The sequence below is a fragment of the Mesoplodon densirostris genome, chromosome 1, assembly GCF_025265405.1.
Source record: "Mesoplodon densirostris isolate mMesDen1 chromosome 1, mMesDen1 primary haplotype, whole genome shotgun sequence".
NCBI lineage: Eukaryota > Metazoa > Chordata > Mammalia > Artiodactyla > Ziphiidae > Mesoplodon > Mesoplodon densirostris.
The window spans coordinates 34,901,438-34,927,030 of NC_082661.1; the positions used below are offsets into that span (position 1 = coordinate 34,901,438).

Consider the following 25,593-nt stretch of genomic DNA (forward strand, 5'->3'; position numbering starts at 1 on the left):
GTGAGCCTTCCTCCTCCCAAAAATCAGGGTGGAGCAATGGGGAGTGTAGCCTGTGGGAGGATTGATAGGCACGCCCAGACTGAACGCTGAGATTATGAGCCCTAGATGAAGCAAGCTAGGCAGGCGTTTGCTCCAGATTGCCCTCCGGCTCGGTGTCTATTGGTTAAATACGGGTCCTGGTTACCCGCTTTGAGGACTTTCTCTTGCTAAAACCGAGAAGCACAGAAAGCGTTTGGCAGGGCCTGCCCTTCTCAGGCAGAGCATAGACTCACCAGAGGCTTAACACAATAAAAAGGATACAGTAGCAAAACATCCTAGGAAAGCGGCGTCACACAAGGGTTAAACTCTGGATTAGGAATGACTTTAGCTCCTGACTGCCTCTTACTAGCTGTGTGTTCTTGAATAAGTTATTTAACCTCTCTGAGCCTCAATTTCCTGATCTGTAAAATGATACAAGTAATAATATCTACCTCATAGGGTGATTATGAGCATTAAATGAGAGAACCCATGTAAAGTGCATAGTGTTTAGTAAACGCTCAACTGATGTTAGCCCTTATTACATAAAAAGCAACAAAAACCCTATGTTTCTGAATAGAATGGATGAGAAACCATGTAGAGAATTTTAAAGAATAAAAGAAAAGGCAAGAAGATAACGTTTGGTCCTTGCTGCCAAGGAACTCACGTATCTGATGGAAAAGTGAGGAGAACTGGGTTCTTTCCTATCTGTTGTATTAACCTATCAGATGGGATTAGGGTGGGAGGAAGTCAAGGCAAAAGGTTAGTGAAGGTGTGAATGCTATTCATTGCCCAGAGTTGAGAGCAAGGGCAAAATTAGTCTCCATAGAAATCTACAGAGATTCTTGGATGAGAGAGAGAAAGAGAGATTTCCCTGCTCAGCTTTGAGCCAAATGGGGAGAGAAAAGACAGGAAGTGGGAGGAACAGTGTGAAGAGGGATGGCACCTGATAGAGGACCTGGTACCTAGGCCTGCTGGGCCAGACTGCCCAATTACACATTTGCTCCCCAGGTCCCTCTCTTCTGGCAGGAGCTCCCCCTGTGACTGGGGACCCCTGAGGAAAAGGAGTAGTACGCAGGAGGCTCATTGGCCTGGTGGCTCATTTAATTTTGTAATTGTCATTGTTAGACCCGAAAATCAATGTTTGCTCTTCGCAGGTAGGTGGGGCTAGGCGTGAAGTGTGAGAAGCTAGTAGTTTGCAAAAGGCCTGAAGAGGTGATAGAAATTTGATGCTGACAGTTCACTAGGAGAAATCCTAGGACAGGGATTCAAAATTCATCTTTATTCATTAACAAAGAGAAATGTAATGGCCAAGTGGACTGGATATTTATCTCAATAAATATTAGGTTATTTTCTTCCCAGTAGGAAAATCTTGGGAAACCAAAACAGTACCAAAAAGAGGCTGAATGGATTTAGGCTTTATAAAAAGAAATAGTGAGGCTGTTGTAGATGAATGTACTCTTCACCTTTGAAAGGTTATGTCTTCCAAAGGAAAGCTAATGACTACCCAGGGCTTCTCCAGCAGATACATCTGTGCTTGCTTTTTTTTTTTTTTTTTTTCTGGTACGTGGGCCTCTCACTGTTGTGGCCTCTCCCGTTGCGGAGCACAGGCTCCGGACGCGCAGGCTCAGCAGCCACGGCTCACAGGCCCGGCCGCTCCACGGCATGTGGGATCTTCCTGGACCAGGGCACAAACCCGTGTCCCCTGCATCGGCAGGCGGACTCTCAACCACTGCGCCACCAGGGAAGCCCCCCATCTGTGCTTTCTTATACAACTTCCTGCAATCATGGAAAGGTTCTTTCTACTCAATCCATTATGGTAGCACTGGCCACATGTGGTTGTTGAGTGCTTGAAATGTGGCTACAGTGATTGAGGAACTGAATTTTTAATTTTACTTAATTTAAATTTAAAAACTGATGGTTGATTAACTTATCAAAAAAACTTTTATGTTTGGAACAACTTAGGTATGTAAGCCTATTTTTTTTCTTCTTTTTGAAATTTTGGGTTTTTTAAATTTTTTGTTTTATATTGGAGTATAATTGATTCACAATGTTGTGCTAGTTTCAGGTGTACAACAAAATGATTTAGCCATACATATTCATACATCCATTTCCTTTCAGATTCTTTTCCTATACAGGTTATTACGGAGTATTGAGCATAGTTTCCTGTGCTACATAGTACATCCCTGGTGATTATCCACTTTACATATAGTAGTGTACATATGACAATCCCAACCTCCCAATTCATCCCTCCCCTCCTCCTTTCCCCCCTGGCAACCACAAGCCTGCCCTCCAAATCTGTGAGTCTGCTTCTGTTCTGTAAACAAGTTCACCTGCATCACTTTTTTAGATTCCACATATAAGTGATATCATATGATATTTATCTTTCTTTGTCTGACTTACTTCACTTAGTATGATAATCTCTAGGTCCATCCATGTTGCTACAAATGGCATAATTTCATTCTTTTTTATGGCTAAGTAATATTCCATTGTATATGTATACCACATCTTCTTTATCCATTCATCTGTTGATGGACATTTAGGTTGCTTCCATGTCTTGGCTACTGTAAACAGTGCTGCAGTGAACATCGGGTGCAAGCCTATTTTATCAACTGTAAATTTTATGAAAGCTAAATACAGATGAAGTATTTCTGATGAACGTTTTGTGTCCCAACTGAGATGTGTGAAATACACAGCAGATTTCAATGACTAAGCTTTTTAATTATTATTACATGTTGAGACAATAATATTTTATATATTAAGTAAAATAAAATATATTAAAATCAATCTTACTATTGTTTTTTACTTTCTTTACTGTGACTGTTAGAAAATTCAAAATATAAATGTGGCTGCTGTTATGTTTTTATTGAACAGCACTGGTATGCACACAATAAATGTTCTCTAAATGCAGGATGAGAAGAACCTGGTAAACTCTTGCCTCCTTCCAATCCACTCCGCAGGGATTTTTTGAAATAATGCAGATCTGATCATCTAACCAAATCCCCACTGTGTCCTCTCAGGCCTAGCAGGCCTAGACTGACCTCCCCAACCTGGTGTCAAAGCCCCACATTAGACACCCTTCATTCCTTGACCAGGCAGGTTCCTTCCTGCCTCAGGGCCTTTTCACAGGAGGTTCCCCCTGTCTGGAATGCTCTAGCGGTTGCCTCCTTTCCTATCTCCCAGATCTCAGCTCCATCCTCCCTGCCTAAGGGAAGGCTTCCCTGCCTCCTGAGTAAAGGATTTCCTCTCTTTACCATGGATTCCTTCAAAGGCTTCATTCCAGCTATAATTGCACATTGAATCATGAGTGATTCTTTGATTGGTGTCCCTTTCCCTCATTCCACTGTAAATTCCTTGAGGAGTCTGTCTGATTTTGCTCACCCCCATAATCACAGTACCTACCATCACAGTGCTTGAACAAATTAGGTAATTAATAAATATTTGTTCAGGGAAGTCCCTGGTGGCCCAGTGGTTGGAACTCAGCGCTTTCACTGCAGGGGGCACGGGTTCAATCCCTGGTGGGGGAACTAAGATCCTGCAAGCCACGCAATGTGGCCAAAAAAATAATAATTTTTAAAATGATAAATAAATATTTGTTCAATGAATGAATGAATTGATGGGGGTCTCTTCTGCCCTAGACTACTGTGGATAAACGATTTGTTTACTCTCCTCCTTTCTGTTATGGATATTCCTTAACAGGCACCAAAAGCATCGGTTTACAGCCCAGCCCCTTCTCGGGGTAGAGCCACTGCTCTTTCCTGGGTTAGAGTTCCTCTCCAACCAGGAAGGGCTGCATTTTAAATTGGTAAGTAGGGAGACGCCCTCAATATCTAGCTGAGATTATAGCAGCCCTATTAGTGACATATTTGAAAGCCATTTCAGGGGCAGGTTGAGCAGATTTTCTCTGACTGGCTAATGTCATATAGGAGAATTCTCATTAGCCAGTCAGTGATGCTTCCTGACTTGGTTCTCAATTCAGGGTGTATCCTATTTGGAAAGGGCAGCTCTCCAGACATTGACTGCTCTGCCTGTTTTAGCTTCTTTTAAAATTTAATTTTAAGTCTATGGGGTTATTAAAATGTTTCATTTGTATTCAGAGAATTGGTATGCAATTCAGTCATTTTGCTCCCCTGCTGGAAAATGCATCTCTAATAAGTCCCCACTGCCAGTGAGGCCTGGCTTAAGGAGTTAAGAGCAGAGGTTCTAGGGACTTCCCTGGCAGTGGTCCAGTGTTTAGGACTCCACACTTGCACTGCAGGGAGAGATGAGTTTGATCCCTGGTCAGGAAACTAAGATCCCACAGGCTGTGAGGCCTGGCCATAAAAAAAAAAAAAAAAAGCATGGACTCTAGAGGAAGACTACCTGTGTTCAGATCCCAGCTCCGCTTGCTGTGAGAACTGGGCAAACTACTTAACCAAATTAGGCCTCAGTTTCCTCATCTGTAAAATGGGGATGGTGAAATAGTGCTTACTTCATAGGACAGGGCAGTGGAAGGATTAAATGAGACAAAATAAAATGCTTAGAATAGCATCTGGTGTGTAGTAAGCACGTGGTAGATGTTAGTTGTTATTAACAGAGCAGATGAGGCTCTCTGAGCTGGGGCCTGCCTGCCTGCCTAGACTCACTGCTTGACTGTTTACCCTCGCACATGATCTCCCACCCACATCAAATGGCTTGAGGTTCCCATTGCTCACCATGTTTATTCGTCTATGTTTCAGATCTCTCTCTCTCTCTCTCTCTCTCTCTCTCTCTCACACACACACACACACACACACAGACATCAGTCCAACCACTAATTCTCAGTCCAGCTGTCACCTCCTCCAGGAGCCTACCCTGCTTGCCCACCTTGCCCTGTTGACACTTGCTCCTCTAGCATCGTGCTCACTCCATTGTGCTGCGATTTCCTGTGAGCTTCTTGCAGAGAGGAAATGTGCCTTATTCGTCTTTGTAGTTAGCATCATACCTGGCACCAAGTAGACTTTCAGTAAGTGTTTGCTGAATAATGCACGTGTGCCTGAATGAATCAAGATTCTTACAGAAGAATGACTGGGAAACATTTGTTTATCAAACATTTTGATAGGAATTGTTGTTTCCATAAAAGTGAATACAAGGCTTAAGAGGATGCCACTTTTCTCCATTCCATTTTTTCTAGGTTTATTTTAGAAAATATGCTCAAGTAAGTTAACACTTACTTGGAGAAGGTCAGATTCATTCCTGTCTTATATTTAGCTCCTCCAATGGCCTTGAATAATGATAATATAATGATGCCAAATGTTATGAAATATTTTATCCCCCCCTCCCCCCCTGTAGACTTAGTCACTGTCAGGTACTTTAAAAGAATGAAATTTAAATATACTATTATTAAGTTATTTTAAAATAGCGTCCGCCATTATGCAGAACCCTATAATTAAACTACTAAAAAATAGTATTTTAGCTCTAAAAAGCACTTTAGTTATCAACTGAAATAATTCTTAAAGAAGTGTTTCAGCAAAAAGATCTTAACAATGGACTCTCTGTGTGTGCCAATTTGAAAATTGCTGTTAGGTAATATCTAGGATTCTGTGAAACTGGAATTAGAATAAGATATTATGAATCTGTCTTCATTTCTCTTCCACTAAATCCTCTTGGCCACCCCTCTGACTTTGTTCCTCGTGTCTAGATTTTTTGCTAAGTCTCTCCTCTCCCTTAAATATTCCTCTTTCTCTATCTCTTTTGCCTCAGTGTAGGCGCAAGGCCACTCACCTTGATCAATGCATGAGTTTACTTGATGAAAAAGGTGAGGGTAATGAAAGAGCAGCATACATGCTCTCATCTTAGGGCCAGTTAGAAAAGGAGTAGAACTCAGAAGACATTGGGTTTGAATCTTGGCTCAAGTTTTTAACTCTTCTGAGCCTCAATTTCGTCAGCTGTAAAATGAGCCCAGGAGTCCTAGCTCCCAGAGTTGTGGAAATCAGTGGACAATAGACACGTGAGACCCGGCATGTAGTCTCCACTAGCTGGGAGCTCCATCAGGTCTGAACTTTGGCTTATTCTTGGCTGAAGCCCCAGCAGCTGACACATGGTACTTGTAGACTCTCAAATATTTGTGGAACAAATGGACATATTAATGAATAAATGTTTGATCATTCTGTGTGAATTTACTCTTAACTCTAACTCTTACTCTTCCTTGATTTTTCCAGGAGGAAATATTTTTCCTTTAAGTGTTTTTCTTACAGTGTTGATTGGAATCTTACACATTTATATCTAAAAACTGATTGTATGAGGAAAACAGGCCCTGTTAGCTTTTTTATATTTGAACAAAGCTGAAGGGAGAGCTCCCATCCTTTTCTTCTCCTTCCCTGTCTTCAACTATAACACTAGTGAGTGTGTATCCAAGAAAAAAATAAGGACTGTCCAAAGAGAGGCCACCAGGGACTTCCCGGGAGGTCCAGTGGTTAAGACCCCACTCTTCCACTGCAGGGAGCACGGGTTTGATCCCTCGTCGGGGAACTAAGACCCTGCATGCTGCGCCGGTGCAGCCAAAAAAAGAAAAAAGAAAAAGAAACAGAGGCCACTGGGATGGAGGAACTGAGGGGTTAGCCCCTTCCCAGGCTCACAGGGTATAGAGATAACTTCAGTAGCCACCAGAGACTGACACTGTTACATTCTTGGCACAGGAAGCTGGAGAGCTCAGAGGACAAAGTCCTTGAGACAGATAGTAACCAGGGCTCTGGTTATGATGCACTCAGGCTGGTGTATTTGTCTCCAGGGTGTGTGGAGGCTGCAAAGCATGTTGTAAGGGATACATTCCAATAGAGTGTAGCAGGAAAATTCACAACCAAACTACCTGGTTTGGATCCCAGCTCTTCCATTTATTAGCTATAACCTGAACAAGTTACCTAATCTTTTTATGTCTCAGTTTCCTACGCTCATAAAGTGGAGGTTATTATAGAGCCTACATCATAGGGTTGTTGTTAGGACCAATGCAGGTGATAAAGATAAAGCCCTTGAGACAGGAGCAGCCTGCTGAACTGGGCTCCAGGGCTCTGTTGTTGCACCAGAGATGGCAGGAAGAGGGTAAGGCTGGATGGTGCAGGTGCCGGTTGTGATGGTGTGTGAGCATACATGCATTGACTTTGTGTGCAGCTCTGCAGTCTCTGAAGAACAAGTTCATGTTCCCACCACTGAATCTTCTCCACCCAACTCCCAACACACACACACACACACACACACACACACACACACACACACACGCTCTACAGACAGGTAAAGTCAGTCTGACTGGCAGCCTCTGAGCACCTCCTCCCTTCTCCAAACACCACCCACCTTAACTTCTGCCACTGTCTCCCACTGGGCTCAGGTCTTAAAGCTCCTCCTTCCCTCTTACTACCCAGTGAAACACAGCTCTTGGCTCTCCCTGGAATCTGAGCCTCAATGCTCATGACCTTGCTCCGCAGCATTCCCTGATGTCAGGAGAGAAACTCTGAGGCTAGGCCACACCCCTTGGCCACCAACTTTTCTACCCCTTAACTTTTTTTTTTTTTTTTGTGGTACACGGGCCTCTCACTGTTGTGGCCTCTCCCGTTGTGGAGCACAGGCTCCGGACGCGCAGGCTCAGCGTCCATGGCTCACGGGCCCAGCCGCTCCGCGGCATGTGGGATCTTCCCGGACCGGGGCACGAACCCGCATCCCCTGCATCGGCAGGCGGACTCTCAACCACTGCGCCACCAGGGAAGCCCTCTACCCCTTAACTTTAAGTTACTACTTTCCAAGTATCCTAACCTCCTTCTCCTCAAATATTTATTTCTGAGGATGAGGATAATACTGTTTCCTTCCAGGGCTTCCCTGGTGGTCAAGAGGCTAAGGCTCCGTGCTCCCAATGCAGGGGGCCCAGGTTCGGTCCCTGGTCAGGGAACTAGATCCCACATGTCCCAACTAAGAGTTCGCATGCCGCAACTAAAGATCCCACGTGCCGCAACTAAGAAAAGACCCTGCATGCCACAGCTAAAGATTCCACATGCTGCGACTAAAAGGTCCCGCATGCCACAACTAAGACTCGGCACAGCCAAATAAATAAATAAATAAAATAGTGTTTCCTTCCACAGCAAAGCCATTGCAAGCTTGTTAAGAGGAGGACTGGTCCTTTTACTAGGTTCTACTTTTACTGGTTAGCTCATTCTCTCCTGCCTGTGTTTATTCAAAGTTATATAAATCAGTGCCAAATAGAAGACTCCAGGAAATGCTAGGAATTGGAAAGTTAATCTGTTTCAGGGCTTACTTAACAACTTAACAGAATACTGCTTTTGGATATATTACATCAAACATAATCAAAGGTACCTTATAAAAAAAATATATATATATATATATATATATCTCTGTAAAAACCTTGAAAGGATTTTTAATAATTACATTGTTGAAAATTTGGGTTATGATTAACGAACTTATGATAGGTTGTGATTTCTTGGTGGTTATTATGCATCCTCAGAAATTCTTTTATAGTGTGAAAATCTAACTACAAGTCCTTTTCAACTGAGATGAAAATTTTATGAATACTAAAAACTTACCAATTAATGAAACAGGAATTTTGTTTTGCCCATACACTTTTTTCTTAAATTTTTTATTTATTTTTTATTTATTTCTGGCTGCGTTGGGTCTTTGTTGCTGTGCTCAGGCTTTCTCTATTTGCGGTGAGTGGGGGCTACTCTTTGTTGCAGTGAGCGGGCTTCTCACTGTGGTGGCTTCTCTTGTTGCGGAGCACAGGCTCTCAGTGCACGGGCTTCAGTAGTTGTAGCATGCAAGCTCAGTAGTTGTGGCTCGCAGGCTCTAGAGCGCAGGCTCAGTAGTTGTGGCACATGGGCTTAGTTGCTCTGCGGCATGTGGGATTTTCCCGGACCAGGGTTCAAACCCATGTCCCCTGAATTGCCAGGCAGATTCTTAACCACTGCGCCACCAGAGAAGCCCTGTCCATACACTTTCAATGAAATAATTATTGTTTCAATTTTGAAGGCTTCTTTTTTACACTTCTAAGCCAGTATTTACAAATTTTTTTAAATTTTATTTCTTAACATTTTATTTTGAAATAATTTTAGATTTACAGAAAAGTTGCAAAGCATACAGAGTTCCCTTGTGCCCTTCATTCAGGTTCCCCTCATATTAACATCTTACATACTCATGGTACATCTATCAAAACTAAGAAATTAATATAGGCACACTACTATTAACTAAAGTGCAGACTTTGGTATTTTTCCACTTTTTCCACTAACGTCCTTTCTCTGTTCCAGCAGCTGATCCAGGATACAATCTTGCATTTAGTTCCCATGTCTCCTTTGTCTCTTTCAATCTGTGACAGTTTCTCAATCTTTCCTTATTTTTATGACCTTGACACTTTTGAAGAGTACTTATCAGGTATTTTGTAGAATGTCTCTCAACCTGGTTTTGTCTACTTTCTCATTTTTTTTTTTTTAGCCACACTGCACGGCTTGTGAGATCTTAGTTCCTCAACCAGGGATCGAACCCAGGCCCCCGAACTGAAAGCGCCGAGTCCTAACCACTGGACCACCAGGGAATTCCCTGTTTTTGCAGTTTTAGACTGGGGTTATGGATGTTTGGGAAGAATACCATAGAAGTGATATGGTATCACTTCTCAATGCATTAATTTCATTATATTTTGTATCAATTTATTGTATTTTTGGCTTTATATATTTTATCGGGCCTCTGAAAACCTGTAGAACATGGGAACTGTAAGTCAGTTACCTTATTGGTCAGATTTCTCCAGCTAAATGCACAAAGGCAATGCATGAATCTTGATTGGGTCCTAATTTAAAAATATACAAAAAATGAAAAATGATATTTAGTATAATTTGTTATTAACATAATTAGATAATCTGAATACACACAGATGTGGTCATGTGATTGTAATATTGTAGGCGAATGTCACTCTTACAAGGTGCAGTCTTTAGCACTTAAGGGTGAAATTTCATGATGTCTGTAATTACTTTAAAATAATTTTATTTTAAAAATCTAGATAGATAACATGATCATGGCAAAATATTAATAGTTGTCAAATCTAGATAATGGGCATAGAGGTGTTAATTGTGCTATTTTTTTCATTTTTTATATATTTGAAAGCTGAAAGAAAAAAGTTCCAGCATATCTAAAAAAAAAAAAAATGTTCAAGGCCTTTATAAATTATAAAATTTTACTGAGAGATGTTTAGAAAGTCTAAGTAGATTAAGTGATATAGTCTATTCTTGAATTTAAATACTTACAATGGCAACAGTTCCCCAAAAAATTGATCTATAAATTTAATGCAATTTAAGACAGAATTCCAACAGATTCTTAAAGTATTTGAAACTTGATAACCTGATCCTAATATGTCTATTAAAATGCAAGAAGAGCCAAGACACTTGAAGAAAAAGAACAAGGAGGATAAAAGCTTATTATGAAATTTTTATAAGGCTATATTAAGACACAGTGGTCTTGGTGCAGAGACTGGCAAATAGAACAATGAAACAGAAGAGAGAGCACAGAAACAGACCCACACACATCTACAACTCTGATACATGACCTAGGTTTGGGAAAAGGACAAACTTTTCAATAAATGGTACTGGGTCAGTTGAATATCCATGTGGGAAAAAATGAAATGTGACCTCTAATCATACATGACACATAATCAATTACAGGTGGAGTATAAATCTTAGTGTGCCAGATGAAAAAAAAATGCTTCTGGAAGATAATACTGAAGAGTATCTTCAATCTCAGAGTAGAAAGCATTTCTTAATGTGAAAAATGTACTGGGAGTTCCCTGGTTGTTCAGTGATTAGGACTCAGCGCTTTCACTGCCATGGCCCAAGGTTGGTTCAATCCCTAGTTGGGGAACTAAGATCCTGCAAGCCTTGTGGTGCAGCCAAAAAAGAAAGAAAGAAAGAAAAATATACTAACCATAAAGGAAATATTTTTTAAGTAATTAATTAATTTATTTTTGGCTGCATTGGGTCTTTGTTGCTGCTCGCGGGCTTTCTCTAGTTGCGGTGAGCAGGGGCTACTCTTCGTTGCGATGTGCGGGCTTCTCATTGCAGTGGCTTCTCTTGTTGCGGAGCACAGGCTCTAGGCATGTGGGCTTCAGTAGTTGTGGCTCGTGGGCTCTAGAGCACAGGCTCAGTAGCTGTGGTGCACGGGGTTAGTTGCTCCGCAGCATGTGGAATCTTCCCGGACCAGAGCTCGAACCCATGTCCCCTGCGTTGGCAGGAGGATTCTCAACCACTGCGCCGCCAGGGAAGTCCAATAAAGGAAATATTGATAAATTCAATAATATTAAAATTACAGGGCTTCCCTGGTGGCGCAGTGGTTGAGAATCTGCCTGCTAATGCAGGGGACACGGGTTCGAGCCCTGGTCTGGGAGGATCCCACATGCCACGGAGCAACTAGGCCCGTGAGCCACAACTGCTGAGCCTGCGCGTCTGGAGCCTGTGCTCTGCAACAAGAGAGGCCGCCATAGTGAGAGGCCCGCGCACCGTGATGAAGAGTGGCCCCCGCTTGCCACAACTGGAGAAAGCCCTCGCACAGAAACGAAGACACAACACAGCAAAAATAAATTAATTAATTAATAAACTCCTACCCCCAACATCTTAAAAAAAAAAAAATGTTCACTTTAAAAAAAAAAAAAAATTACAACCCACAAAACACCAGTATTCAGAGCACATAAACAGGTCCTGCAAATGAGTAAGAAAAACACCGAGTACCCAATAGAAAAATCCACAAAATATTTGAATAGGCATGTCATAAATTAGGAAATGTAAATATGAAAAGGTATGAAACCTCATTCGTAATCTGAAAAATGCAAATTAAAACTCCAATGAAATATTACATACTCACCATATGGGCAAAATTTTAAAATCTAACATTGCCAAATGTATGAACGGGAAGTCTCATACACTGTTGGTGGGAGTGTAAACAGTACAATCACCGTGGAAAACAATTTTGAATTACCTAGTCATTTTGAAAATATGCATATACCCTTTGATCCAGCAATTCCAGTCACTGGTTAGACCCAAAATGCACTCATGCACATTTGTACCAGGGAACATGTACAAGCATGTTCAGAGTAGCCCTTTTTGTAATAGCCCCAAACTCTGAGTAATCCAAATGTGTATCAACAGTGAAGTAATTAATAAAATGTGGTACACTCATACAACAGAATGCCATAGAGAAATGACAGTAAACAAAGTAGAGTTATATGGATGAATCTCACAATGTTGAAAAAAAAAGAATTCAAACACAAAAGAATTCACACTTATATTCCATGTCTATAAAGGTCATAATATGTCAGAGAATTCATACTATGTGAATATGTGTATGTATATACACATAGGTACAAATATATGTATATAATGTTCATAATGTATCTAATATTTCATATGATCATAATCAAGCAAATCAAACTATTTGGGGGATTAAAAACTATAAAGAAAAGCACAGAAATTATTACTATAAAAATCAGGAAAATGGTTACCTATGGGGGGAAGGAGGTGGCTGTGTTAGGACATGTGAGGGACTTCTGGAGTGCTGGCAATGGTCTCTGTCTTGACCTTGATGTTTGCTCGTTAAACTGTCACATTTATGTTGTATGCATTTTTCTGTAAATATATTTAACAATGAAAGGGAGAAATAAAAACCAGCTCCAAAATACAAACAAACATAATGTTGTCTATATTCCACTAAAATATATACTGTATTTAGTCTACATGTCCACTAAATACAATAATGTATATGACATTGGGTTTATTGGTTATTTATATAAGCCATTGAGAAATTCACTGAGACAGAAGAATTCTTGCAGGTAAACCATACTTTTTCAGTGCACTTGAAGTGTTTGCTTACAGCTGGGTCTTCTCGTTCAGAAGCAAACGGAAGTCCTACTTTTTTTCATTCTTAGTTTTAGCCTTTTCTTCTGAAACACAATGAGATCCTAATGTAAACCCAATTTGCATTAACGGAAATGCTATGAAATGCCGTGAATAAGGATGAACTTCTGGTTGTGGATGTGTGGAATTTACTACGTGCTTTTTGCCAGGCCCCACACTTAGACCTTGATCTTATGACAATCTTCACCTTCACTTTACAGATGAGATAACTGCAGAAGAGAGGGATTTACAAACTTGTAAGGTGACATAGCTCAAGAGTGATGAAGCAGGGACCCACACACAGGTCTGGCTGACTACTATCCCCAGGCCTCTTCTAGTGGTCTTAATCACCAGGCTACACCACCTAACACACCCTCTAGGCCATAAAGACCTTTTCCTTGGCCAAACTTTAGTTAAGCTCCTGAACTTTCTCCTAGGCCCATCTGTGTATTTCCTTGTAAAATTTAGTTTTAGTGAGAACCTTGCTGAGTCAGTTTAACCAGAACTCCCCTCCCTCCATATCTGATCACTCTGTATCTTTTGGGGTGCTTCGTTCTCCACATCACCCAGGTAATGTCTCATCACCCTGACCTATGTTCAGTAAGAATCCTGTTAGGTCGGTTGAACCAGAATCCCCTTTTCCCCCTGATATTTTCTTCTGGTAATTTCCATTCACTGACCCCCAACCTGCTCCCTGGCTATAAATTCCCCCTTGTCCATGCCCTATTCAGAGCTGAATCCAAATTCCCTCCTACACTGAAAGATTCCTCCCCTTGAATAAAGTCTTCCTTACCCACTTTAACAGGTGTCATCGAATATCTTTTTCTTTAACAAAGGAAAGGAAGACACTGCTGGGGTTTAGATCCTGCAAGAGTGGAGAACTCCATTTTCACTAAAGACGGCTAGCAGCTTTTGATGGACCAGGAAAACTTCGGTCACCAGCTCTCACCTCGTAAGGATTTTTAAAGAAGTCCTATGGCGAATCCTTTTGTGACTGAAAAGGATCAGCCCCCAGGACACTGATTTTGTAAACCGCGATTACCACCTCCGGATTGGGCTTGCTTGAAATAAACTCATTTATTTCTCTGCCATACAATAGGGGGCAACCTTTAACTGATTAAAAACAAATTGTTCTCTAACTTGTTGCTGCGTGGGTGAGTTCAACAGCAGGAGAGAAGAAATGGCAAAAGTAAAAAAAAATTTTTTTTAATGACGCAGTAAAGTTTTAAAACTCCACGAAGCTCAGAGAAGAATGGAAGGGGTAACAGAAATCCAATTAATTGGGCTTCACGAATTTGTTGCTCTTAGTTGCAGCGTCTCAGTGGTCTCTTGACCTGTCCACATTTATTAGCTCCAAATCCTTTTCAGTTTCCTTTGTTGCCCATAATTATTTTTAGCTGAGGTTTTGTCGTTTTCACTCCCACATTTCCCGAATTCTTAAGTGGGTGCCTGCGGCGCTGCGGAGACTCGGGCATTTGGGTATCAGTTTACACGTAACCTTCAGTAAATACAGTAATCCGTCAGGGACCCACCCATCGCCTCTCCTCCTTCCCTCTTCGCTGGAGAAGTCTTCCCCCGCCTTCTCTCCTGGGCGGCGCGGCCGCGAGCTCCAGAGCCCGTGTCTTCTTAACTTCGTTGCTGAAATTTGCTTTCTGCCCATTGAGAGCCATGCTTCGAGTGATTGTTGAATCTGCCAGCAATATCCCTAAAACGAAATTTGGGAAACCGGATCCTATTGTTTCTGTTATTTTTAAGGGTAAGGACAAGTTTTCTTCTTTTTCTCTAGTCCTGTTTTGGAATGTTAGTTTCTTGGGTCCCATTCTGTGAAAGTCTGCGAATGATCAAATCCTCTGCGGCTTTAGCTGGAGTTTGTTACCTGTGCAGGTCAGGGGAGAGGATGGATTTCTGTGGAAGGCATTTTCCCCAGGGCTTTGAGACCCACTTAATGACCTGATGTTTTAACTCTAATAATGTGATTTCTATAAGCCCCTGGAGGGAAAGATGTACCAAATTTCAAGTATCAAAAAGTTCTGTGTTGGTCCAGATTAAGAGTTTCAGCAGTCTTGTATGCACTTTTTATTTCCTCTGCCTGTGAGAAATGCATAAAGGAGGAAAAAGCACAATTAAGTTGTTCCAGGTATCATTACTCCGTAAAACAGACCCCTGCTGCTTTTATTGTCACTGGGCTTCTGGGAGGTGGAGTAAAGTTATTATTTTGGTTTGTTTTCATGTCAATTTGTGCCTTTTTGTAGTTGTTCTTCATCTCTCCAAAGTTGGGTGTTTTGCTTGTTCGTTGCATGTTTGGTAGCTTTTAAATTGCTTTAAATGAACTCTGAACAATGCAAGTCTGTAGTTTTGGGCATCTAGTTTGTACTTGCTCATGTGACCTCATTTCTCTGGATGTCAGTTTTCTTTTGTGCAAAACAGGTGAGGGGGGTTTAGACTAGACCATCTTTACAAGGCTTATTGTAATTCCAACAGGTTATTTTTCCTGACATTTGATTGCAGTGGAGGGGGACAGGAGCGGTTGGAGTGATGACACACTCCCAGCCATTGTAGGTGATTCTAGTTTTGGCTGGAGTGGTGTGGCTAAAGCTGAATTTAGAAGCTTTAACATTTTCTGTTTGTCCAAGGTCATTGGTAAGATTGCCAGCTCACTCCTTGGCAGGAGGAATGAGAGGGAGTGAGAGGGGAGGGCAGAAAAAGTGGGAGCCTTGATGGGTATGTGGTTCCTGACCACACCTCTTCCTCCAGGAACCTGACTGCTTCTCCCTTACGGTTTCTGAGTAATCTGTGCCTTTCTCTTTTCTTTTGTCCATTTTATCTCTGTTTCTTTCCTTAAACCTCTCCCTCTGAGATGAGCAGGAAAATGCCAGAAATGAAACCCAAAGCTGCCAAATGATTGTTTAGTTAAAAAAAAAAAAAAAGATCTGGGGGACAGAAGTTGGATTCTTAAAGGACAATGTAGTTTGAGAATCTTGTTAGTGAATATCATGTAGTCATGTTATATCAGAGTTCATTTGCATGTATTCTTTTAAAAAATATTTTTCTCTTTTTAATTTTATTTACTTTTTATTGCAGTAACATTGGTTTATAACATTTTATAAGTTGCATGTGTACAACATTATATTTCTACTTCTGTATACACTACAACATGCCCATCACCAAAAATTTAGTTTCCATTCTTCACCACACAGTCGATCCCCTTTACACATTTTGCCTTCCTCTCCATTCTTTCCCATCTGGTTACCACTACTCTGTTCTCTGTATCTACAGGTTTGTTTTTGTTTCGTTTTGGTTTGTTCATTTGTTTTTTGTTTGTTTGTTCTTTATATTCCACATATGAGAGAAATCATATGGCATTTGTGTTTCTCTATCTGACTTATTTCATTTAGCATAACACCCTCAAGGTCTATCCATGTTGTTGCAATGACAAGATTTCACCTTTTTTCAATTTCGGAGTAGTATTTCCATTGCATATATATATACCATATCTTCTTTATCCATTCATCCATTGATGGGCACTTAGGTTATTTCCATATCTTGGCTATTGTAAATAATGCTGCAATGAACATAGGGGTGCACATATATTTTCAAATTAGTGTTTTTGTGTTCTTTAGATAAATGCCGGAAGTGGGATAGCTGAATCATATGGTAGTTCTATTCTTAATTTTTGAGGAATCTCTATACTGTTTTTCATAGTGGCTGCATTTATTCACATCCCCACCAACAATGTACGAGGGTTCCCTTTTCTTTACATCCTCACCAACACTTGTTATTTCTTGCCTTTTTGATAATAGCCATTCTGACAGGTGTGAGGTGATATCTCACTGTGGTTTTATAATTTTTTTTTTCTTGAAGCAGCTACATAATAGAGACATAAAATGAAAAGTTTGTTTCCTTCACCATTGACATGTAAAGACACGTAAAAATATGTTGGGTTCAATCTGGTGATGTCATGGGGCAAGTCATATAGATTATAATGAAATTAAAATTTAACACTATATTGAAATCTGACTTGTTATTTGTCTGGAGTGTATATGCATTGGTCAAACTTTTAAATGACTAAAAGTATGTCTGCCTTAGCTATAGACATAAACACCCAACTGAAAGTGAAAAACTTCAGTTAAGGTGGGCAAATATAGGCTATCTAAACCATTACTTTTGCTAGGTTATTTAACTTCAGTCTGTTTTCCAGTCTCCTTTCATAGTATCAGTTGAGCAGTAAAGTCATGCATTCATTCTTTCATCTGATAAGCAACCCAATGGAAGAAACAACTCAACTTAGAGTAGGAACATCTGGACTCTGGCTAATATTGACAAAGTAGCCGATGACCCAGATTTAATCACCCACGTCTCAAATTTCTCAGCTGTGGAATCATGGGAACTGATCTTGAGATTTCTTCCAGCTTTAAGGTTTTATAATTTTACAGTTCCATGTACTGAATAACTGCTCTCAGCGAGGTATGGAAGGCATTGCCTTAGGCACTAAAGCAGATATAGTAATGAATATGGCATTTTTCTTGCTTTCAATCTATTCCAATGGTTTAAAGCACTGGTGATGGCAAACCCTTTCCAGGAGTGCCTTCCAATTTTGAGCACTGGTTAAGATTAAGTAACATTGTTCTTTTTGTTTGTTTGTTTTGTTTTTTTATTTTTGGCTGCATTGTGTCTGTTGCTGCATGTGGGCTTTTCTCTAGTTGTGGTGAGCGGGGGCTACTCTTCATTGCGTTGCGTGGGCTTCTCACTGCGGTGGCTTCTCTTTGTTGTAGAGCATGGGCTCTAGGCGTGCTGGCTTCATAGTTGTGGCTCGCGGGCTCAGTAGTTGTGGTGCATGGGCTTAGTTGCTCCATGGCATGTGGGATCTTCCCGGACCAGAGCTCAAACCCGTGTACCCTGCATTGGCAGGCAGATTCTTAACCACTGCTCCACCAGGGAATTCGCTAACATTAAGTTCTGACAGAACTGAGGATACTGATACCACCATATACCCATCAGTGGGAATGGAGCAAAGCTGGATGCACTTCACGGGGTGGCGTGGGGGAGAGTGGAGAGAGTAGGATGTAAAAAGCCCTAACAGAGGATCAAGGCAGCACCGAAGAAAGCCCCTGAGTTTACTGAAATGTGTACAATTTTGCCTCTTGAGTACATAAAACAGCAAGGTCAGGCAGTAAGCAACACTTCTTAAGCTGTAGGATGGTGGGAAGAATGGCCAAGTGATGGGAGTGTTAATGGTGATACCTGTATAGACAGTGAGGCCCCCTGTGAGACTGTAGTTGGGAATGTGCTGTACTGACCACCAGCTGGTTTAGAGTTGACCTCAGTCTCTCGTGTACAGTCCCCTTCTGAGACTGAACTTCTTAGGACCTAGTATGAACCAGGAGGATTTGGGGGTTACTGGAGTCCCTGTGGTGTGGATGTCATTGATACTTAGCAGTGCAGAAGGAGATTATGGAAACCACAAAACCCACTTGATTTTTCACGTTCTTTGGGTTCACGAGGTTCCAAGAGCCAGCTCTGAATCTTAAGGTCAGAGTGCCTGCCAGCCAGAGGTGGCCATTTTCCCTTGAGTTTCACGCAGACAGCCAGGTTGTGAGACTGAATCTAGCTGAGATTAGATTAGACAGACTTCTGAGGCCTCTCTCAACGTGAAGACTTTGTTTTTTGTTTGTTTTGTTTTGATTAATTAATTAATTTATTTATCTTTGGCTGCGTTGGGTCTTCTATGCTGCGTGCGGGCTTTCTCTAGTTGCGGTAAGCGGGGGTTACTCTTCGTTGTGGTGCGTGGGCTTCTCGTTGCGGTGGCTTCTCTTGTTGTGGAGCACGGGCTCTAGGTGCGCAGGCTTCAGTAGTTGTGGCACGTGGGCTCAGTAGTTGTGACTTGCTGCCTCTAGAGCGCAGGCTCAGTAGTTGTAGCACATGGGCTTAGCAGCTCCGCGGCATGTGGGATCTCTCGAACCTGTGTCCCCTGCATTGGTAGGAGGATTCTTAATCACTGCTCCACCAGGGAAGTCCCACAGTTGCCTTTTAAAAGTGAATCAGTGTGACTTGTTTTCTTCCTCCACCACAGATCTTAACTGCATGCCCTCAAGGCGTGTTCAGGGGCGCTGGTCTTCGTCTGGTTTGAGTTTACTGGTGAGTCTCTGGCTCAGCCAAGAAGGCATGGGGTTTTTATATCCTCCACCACATCTAACATGTCACTGATGTTGAATATACCTTTTAAAGGTTGACCCTAGAAACAATGCCCTGGCAAGAGATTTGAGACATCTTAGTGCAATAAAGTCATTGATTCTTGGTCCTGAAAGGGACCATCAGAAGTCCCGCCATTCTCCCTTCTTTCAGGAAGAATTACGTTTAATATTCTCTCACGTGCTTTGTGGATGAGGCCTGGCAAAGGGCTACTTCACACATTTCTAACGCTGAGTGCCTAACACCTGCTACCCAGGGGCAAACCGGTGTCATGCTACTTTTTGCTTTCTTGATCCTGGCAAGAAAAATGTGAAGCTGCCAGTTTTATGTTGAAAATTCATACATGAAATGTTCAGTGGTCTGTAAGGCATAATGCATCTGCTGTAATATGGCAGTGGTGACCTTACCTACTTTGTAATTTCTATTGAACAGCTGTTCTGTTGAATAGGGGTGTGCTTTGAGTGGGTCTGAGCAGAGTTTTCACTCAGAAACAGCTGCTTAGACATCTGACACCTTAAGCCTTATCAGCTAACTTGGTCTTAGGCATTAGGATGCAAAGCCTATTGAGCATGACGGTGGCAAAGCCCTGGGCTTTGGAGCCAGGGAGCCCTAGGAATGAGGATCCCAATTCTCACCTCTTACTTCCTAAGTGCTCATGAGCTAATGAATGAAAACCTTCAGCTTCAGAGTTCTTAATAACACCTCTTACCTTGCAGGGGTGTTTGAGGATTAAATGAATACACATGTAAAACTGCACAGGGGAATTCCTAACTTCCTTCCCTATTTGATAACGTTTACTTTTATGGAGCCCTAAAATGTGCCAGACAGTATATCCGAAATCAAGTCTAGAAAAATACGTATAACATGGTTTGGTCTTCTAGGGAAGCAACTGGTTGGAACACAAGAATGAGTTACAAACCAGAATAGACATGCAAAAATTATAATGCAAAGGCAGATGGAAGAGTGAAAAGCTCCATGGACAAGGTGTCCTTGAGTTGGTCTTAAAGGATGAGTGGAAATTTGACAGAAGTAATGAAAAGAAAGACATTCTAGGTTTGGAACAGCACCAAAAAAGGCCAGGGAGCCACGGGCCTTTGGGGTGAGGTTGACAGCGTAATCTGGTGTGATTGGGATTGCGCTTTACTCATAACTCACTGGGGGGCCACTAGGCTGCATTGTGGACAGATTAGTTCTAGTCAGGTAGACTAATTAGATGGTTTACTAGTTGAGGCAAATGCTTTCCAGGGCAGAGGGAGCTCATTCCAGGGCGAGAATGAGAAGGCAGGAGCTAATGTGAAAGATACTAAGGAAGCAGCCCAATCGAATTAAATGAATAAGAAAACCTTGCTGGGCAGGCCAGTTGGGCCATCCTTCCTCACTCTCTTCTGTAAAATAGGACATGAGGGTTAGGGTTAGGGAGTGTTCAGCCTGTGCATGCCTGCAGGGCTGGGTGGGGTGTCTCTGCCAGAGGCTGGCCTGAGGGCATTAGCTACCTGAGACTGGAGAGGGAGGTCCCCCAAAGAGGTAGAAGAGAGGCACAGAAATAGAAAATGATACCAAAGACACATTTTGCTATTCTCCCAAAAGTCAAATGGGGAGCATTTCCTCAACCAAGCTGAGCTGTGGTCTCACTCACATAAGGTCCTTCTCTCCCAACCCAGTGGTCCCACCTGAGGGGTAAAGTGTCATGTCAGCAGTTGTTGAATTGCAAGGAACTCAGGTTTGCTCAAGTTTTTCCCCTAAAGTTAGAGAGAAATTTCCCAGAATACAATCATGGGCCTCACCTGTCGGGCAGGGAAGCCTTTGCTCTTGCTCCCCAGGGGACTGTGTACCTCAGGCCTCCACCCTTCCCTGCACTGCATCCGTCTCCTCTCTGCACATTGGCTGCCTTAGTGGGGACTCTTACCGCTGCTCCCTTGCAGTTAGCAACTTGCATGGGGATCTGGGTTACCACGGAGATGACTTGGTCCTGACTCCACATCTGCTACAGCATCCGTGTCTCTTAGTTGAGATGCTTGAGACCAAGACTCCAATTGGTTCAGTTTTGGTCTCACCCCTGGTCCAATGAGCTGTGACAAGGAATACAGAATCTCTGGACAGACAAGGTGGATCCTACACAAGGTAAGCTTCTGAGGGCCGAGAACATGAACCATCCAGTTTATCTCCCTCCAGTTTGGGGATTAGACCTGCTTCTTCCCATCTTTAAGCTGTAATCTGACCCCACCCCCCACCCCTCCTTTAAGGAGACCCCTTTCTTTGTAATCAACACATTACGTGAAAGGGGATGAACTTTGGACTGAGCAGAGTTTCACTTCTGACTTTATCACTAGGAGCTAAATCTCTGGGGCAACTATGTTTCTGAGCTTTTCTTTCCTTGCCTATAAAATGGGGAGAATTACATGTACCTCACAAGGGTACTCTAAGGATCAACGGTGATAAAACACTATCACAGTGCCTGGTGCGTAGTAGTTATATGGCAAATGCTCATTTCCTCCCTCTTTTATGCCTGACTCCTTCCCCACTGCTGGGGGTACATACAGAACCCTGGGGGACATCTGAGGGGTGGCCCAGGCTTACATGAATAAATAGGATGCCCTTCAGCTGTGGTGCACAGGCGGCTTGAAGGCAGAGCCCATGTCTGATTCATCTGTGAGAGCACATGATAGCCTCTCAGCTAGGCATATAGCAGGTTCTTTTTTTTAATGGTGCTCTAATGTACATAGCATAAAATTTACCTTTTAAATCATTTTTAAATGTACAGTTCTACTTTCTGTCTCTCTGTTTGATTACTCTTAAGTACCTGGTATAAGTGGAATCATGCAATATTGGTCCTTTTGTGACAGGCTTATTTCACTTGACAGAATGTCTTCAAGTTTTATCCATGTTGTGGCATGTGTCAGAATTCCCTTCCTTTTTTAAGGCTAAATAATATTCCATAGTATGTCTATACCACATTTTGTTTATACATTTGTCCACTGATGGACCTGAGTTGCTTCCACCTTTTAGCTACTGTGAATCATGCTGTGAACGTGGGTGTACAAATATCGTTTGAGTCCCAGCTTTCAGTTCTTTGAGGTTTATACCTAGATGTAGAATTGCTGGATCATTTGGTAAGTCTATGTTTAATTTTTTGAGATACCACCATACTGTTTTCCATCGTGACTGCACTATTTTACATTCCCACCAACAGTGCAAAAGGGTTCAAATTTCTCCACATCTTCACCACCACTTGTTTTTTTCTGTGGTTTTTGTTTGTTTGGGGATAATAGTTATCCTAAGGGGTATAAACAGTAGATTCTTAGCAACTCTCTGTTGACTTGGATTTTCGGCTCACATTTGCCTCATTAACTCACCCTGCAGTGATTCTGCAGCCTCAGTGGCCAGCAATGAAGCAGCCCTCCTGTGACCGGAAGCCTGCCTCTCAGGGGCCCAGCAGCAGGCTTGAGAGCCTGGTGGCCTCTTGACCAGTGGGGCCCTGGCCTTGTGAGGTCTGTGCAGCCAAGGTTGTGCTGAGAGTCATAGCAGAGCAGAAGGCAAGTGGGAAATAGCCTTGGTTCCCTGCAGTACCAGGTCTTCCGGTTGGCCTGGGCTCCCCAGGCCAAGGCTGGAACCAGAGGTCACCCTGCTTCTCCCAGCAGCACATCCTGGGAGATCAGAGTAGCCCTAGATCAGGTGCCCCGTAGTTCTGTCCCCTAACATCCTATACTCCTTTGTGGCATCTATTGGAACATGTAGTTATGTATCTGCTGGCTTATTTGATATCTGTGTGCCTCCTCAATCAGACTGGAAACTTCTTGAGGGCAGGGACCATGTCTCTTTTTCCAGCACCTAGCTCAGTGCCTGGCAAATAGTAGATGACCAATAAATAATGTTGAATGAATGATTCTGGCTCCTCCCTTCAGTCATTCAGTATAGGATCTCAGAGGCCAGGGGGACCACGTAGGACCAAATGAGACCAGATCCCTGTGACCACAAACTACAAAACTGATCTTGAGTATTTAGGGCTTCAGGGTTTCCACATGCTCTTTGGGATCCATTAAGCTGCATCTCAAAGGAAGATGGAAGGCAGGGGAGCCCTAGCCTACCTCTGACCTTGACATTAGGGCTTTGGTCTAATTAATGACAAGAAACCTCTCTGAATCTCAGTTTTCCTAGCTGTGAAGTCGGTATAAGGCCTACCCATGAAGATTGTAAAAGTCAAATGAGATGATGTCTTTAAGGTACCTGGACTAAAAGTAGATGTTTATTCCCACCTCACCTCTTTTTTTGAGGTACACGGGCCTCTCACTGTTGTGGCCTCTCTCGCTGCGGAGCTCAGGCTCAGTGGCCATGGCTCATGGGCCCAGCCTCTTCGCGGCATGTGGGATCTTCCCAGACCGGGGCACGAACCCGTGTCCCCTGCATCGGCAGGCGGACTCTCAACCATTGTGCCACCAGGGAAGCCCCCACCTCACCTCTTGAAGTCTGGCTTTACGCATGAGGAAACGAAGACAGAGACAGATCAGGATTCATCTCTGCACTCTTGATTCCAGAGCCTCCGTATGTCTTCCTGGAGGTCATCATGATTACAGAGAAAAAAAAAATGTGCCTAAAACAACCAAGTCAAATCATGATCCCTTCCTCCCCGCTCTGAAAGGATTGAATTGTTCCCGTGTGCTAGGGGCATCTGGACCCAGTCTGAAAGAGGAAGGCTGTGTACCAAGAACAAAAGAACTTTAAAAAAAGAAGAAGAAAAAACAAAACCCAGCCCTCCTGGGGTGAGTTTCCCCAGGGTATGAAAGCCTTTAGGACGTGCTGTGACTCAGAAGCTCAGAGCTGACATAGCTTAGCAGTGAATCAGTTCCTGGAGAGTCAAGTGGGAGCCATTTTATTAGTGGAGACTACAACTCTTTACTTGTTACATGTAAAGTATTAACATCCTAATATTTGAATGGCAGGGTGAGTTTCCACTTCCCCTTACCTTAGTTTTCTGGTTTATTACTTTCATCATCTTTTCATCCCAATAGCATAACTTATCAATTAAAAAAAAATCCCTTCCCGTATCCCTCTTTTATTATTTAAAAAAAGACAGGAAAAAGAAAAAAAACATTCTTTTTGCTTATCTCTCCTCATTGTTGGAATTCACTGCCTGGGCAGTCCCTGTCTCTCTCCATCCTCTTTTTTGCTGCTGTTTCTTCCTACTGCTCCCCGCAGGCATAAACTCATTTAACAAATCTTGGTTTAACAAATCAGGCCTTGGGCTCAGCACTGCAAGCTGGATGGGAAACAAGCCAGACTTGGCCGCTGCCTGCATGCAGCTTGTAGTCTAGCTGTAGATCCAGAGAGAGTTCAGTGAAGGCAGAGTTCAATGAGTTTAAACTCCTGGAAAGGAAGCATAAAATTTTGCAGATTATATTGATGACGAGCACTTTCTAGCTATGAAGCATTGCACTAAAGCTTCACATATATGCATTCATTTATTTCTCACCAAAAAAATGAAGTCCCTCATTTTACAGCTGAAGAGACCACGTCTTGGGGAGAGTGAGTTGCTTTGTTCAAGACCCCACACTAGGTTCCAGGTGGAGCTGGGATAAACAGGCCCACCCTGAGGCTGTAACACACACCCCTGTGTGGTGAGGCTGCATTTGACCCACCCTGGGGTAATTAGTGCACCTGGGCTCAGGGTTTAGCTCCCTAAGTCTGACAATCCAGGCTCTGTTTCCCTGGCCAAATTCAGCCCTGAAGGCATCTGATCAGACCAGTGCCAGGGCCTGGGGCTGTGGTGTCTTGGAGCCAGATACCTCTGGCTTCAGGGGTCTTGTCTGCGGCTCCAAATGCCCTCCAGTTTGTCCCAGTATGCTGGACACATTATGGTGGCCTCCCATGTGTGACATGGGCTGAGGAAGTAACTTCTTCCCAGGGCACTTACAGTGCAGAAAGCCCTTTCCTGGGCTTGATCATGTTTGTTCTTCACAACAACTCTAGCATGTGTCCAGGACATGTATTGTTTATACTCATTTCACAAATGAGCACCTTGAGTCTTAGAGAGGACAAGAGTGGCCAAAGCTGGGCGACCAGGAAGAGGCAAGGACTCGAGCCCCAGACCAAGACTCTTTGTCTCATGCACTTTCCCACTGCGTCCTGCGTGCCTGGCTTTCCCCGTGCTTGGCATCTCTCTTTCATTAAGTCTACCCTCCATCCTCTCCCACTAACAAGCCGCCATCCACAGACACTACTGATCTCCAGTTTTCCCTCATACCTGCAGCAACTGACCAGCCCAGCTCTGCTCAAGAGCCCCAAAGCCAAAGTTCTTAGCATAGGAAGGAGGGCTGAGTGTAGTGGGTCAAAACTGCTGGCAATGGCAAAAATCCCATTAAAAGAGATGATTAATTATGGGATACCAGGATCTGAGGCTGAGTCGTGATTCAGCTAAGATTGTTGCCTAGGAGGGTTAGGGTGGAGTTATCAAGCTTTTGACTCAGTGCTTTGTGCTTATTTTCAAAGTTCTTTTCTGTGACTATTTTCTCTT

The 25,593-nt window shown here is 42.7% G+C and overlaps 1 protein-coding gene across 3 annotated transcripts in view; it reads left to right on the forward strand.

Moving 5' to 3' along the window:
- The first annotated feature begins 14,391 nt into the window (after positions 1-14,391).
- MYOF (myoferlin) overlaps positions 14,392-25,593 on the forward strand; it is a 157,087-nt gene continuing 145,885 nt past the window's right edge. For all 3 annotated transcript variants that reach the window (XM_060101948.1, XM_060101957.1, XM_060101963.1), the window contains exon 1: positions 14,392-14,652. In XM_060101948.1, coding sequence (XP_059957931.1) covers positions 14,565-14,652 — 88 coding nt within the window. In that variant the 5' untranslated portion in view covers positions 14,392-14,564. The remainder of the gene's footprint in view (positions 14,653-25,593) is intronic.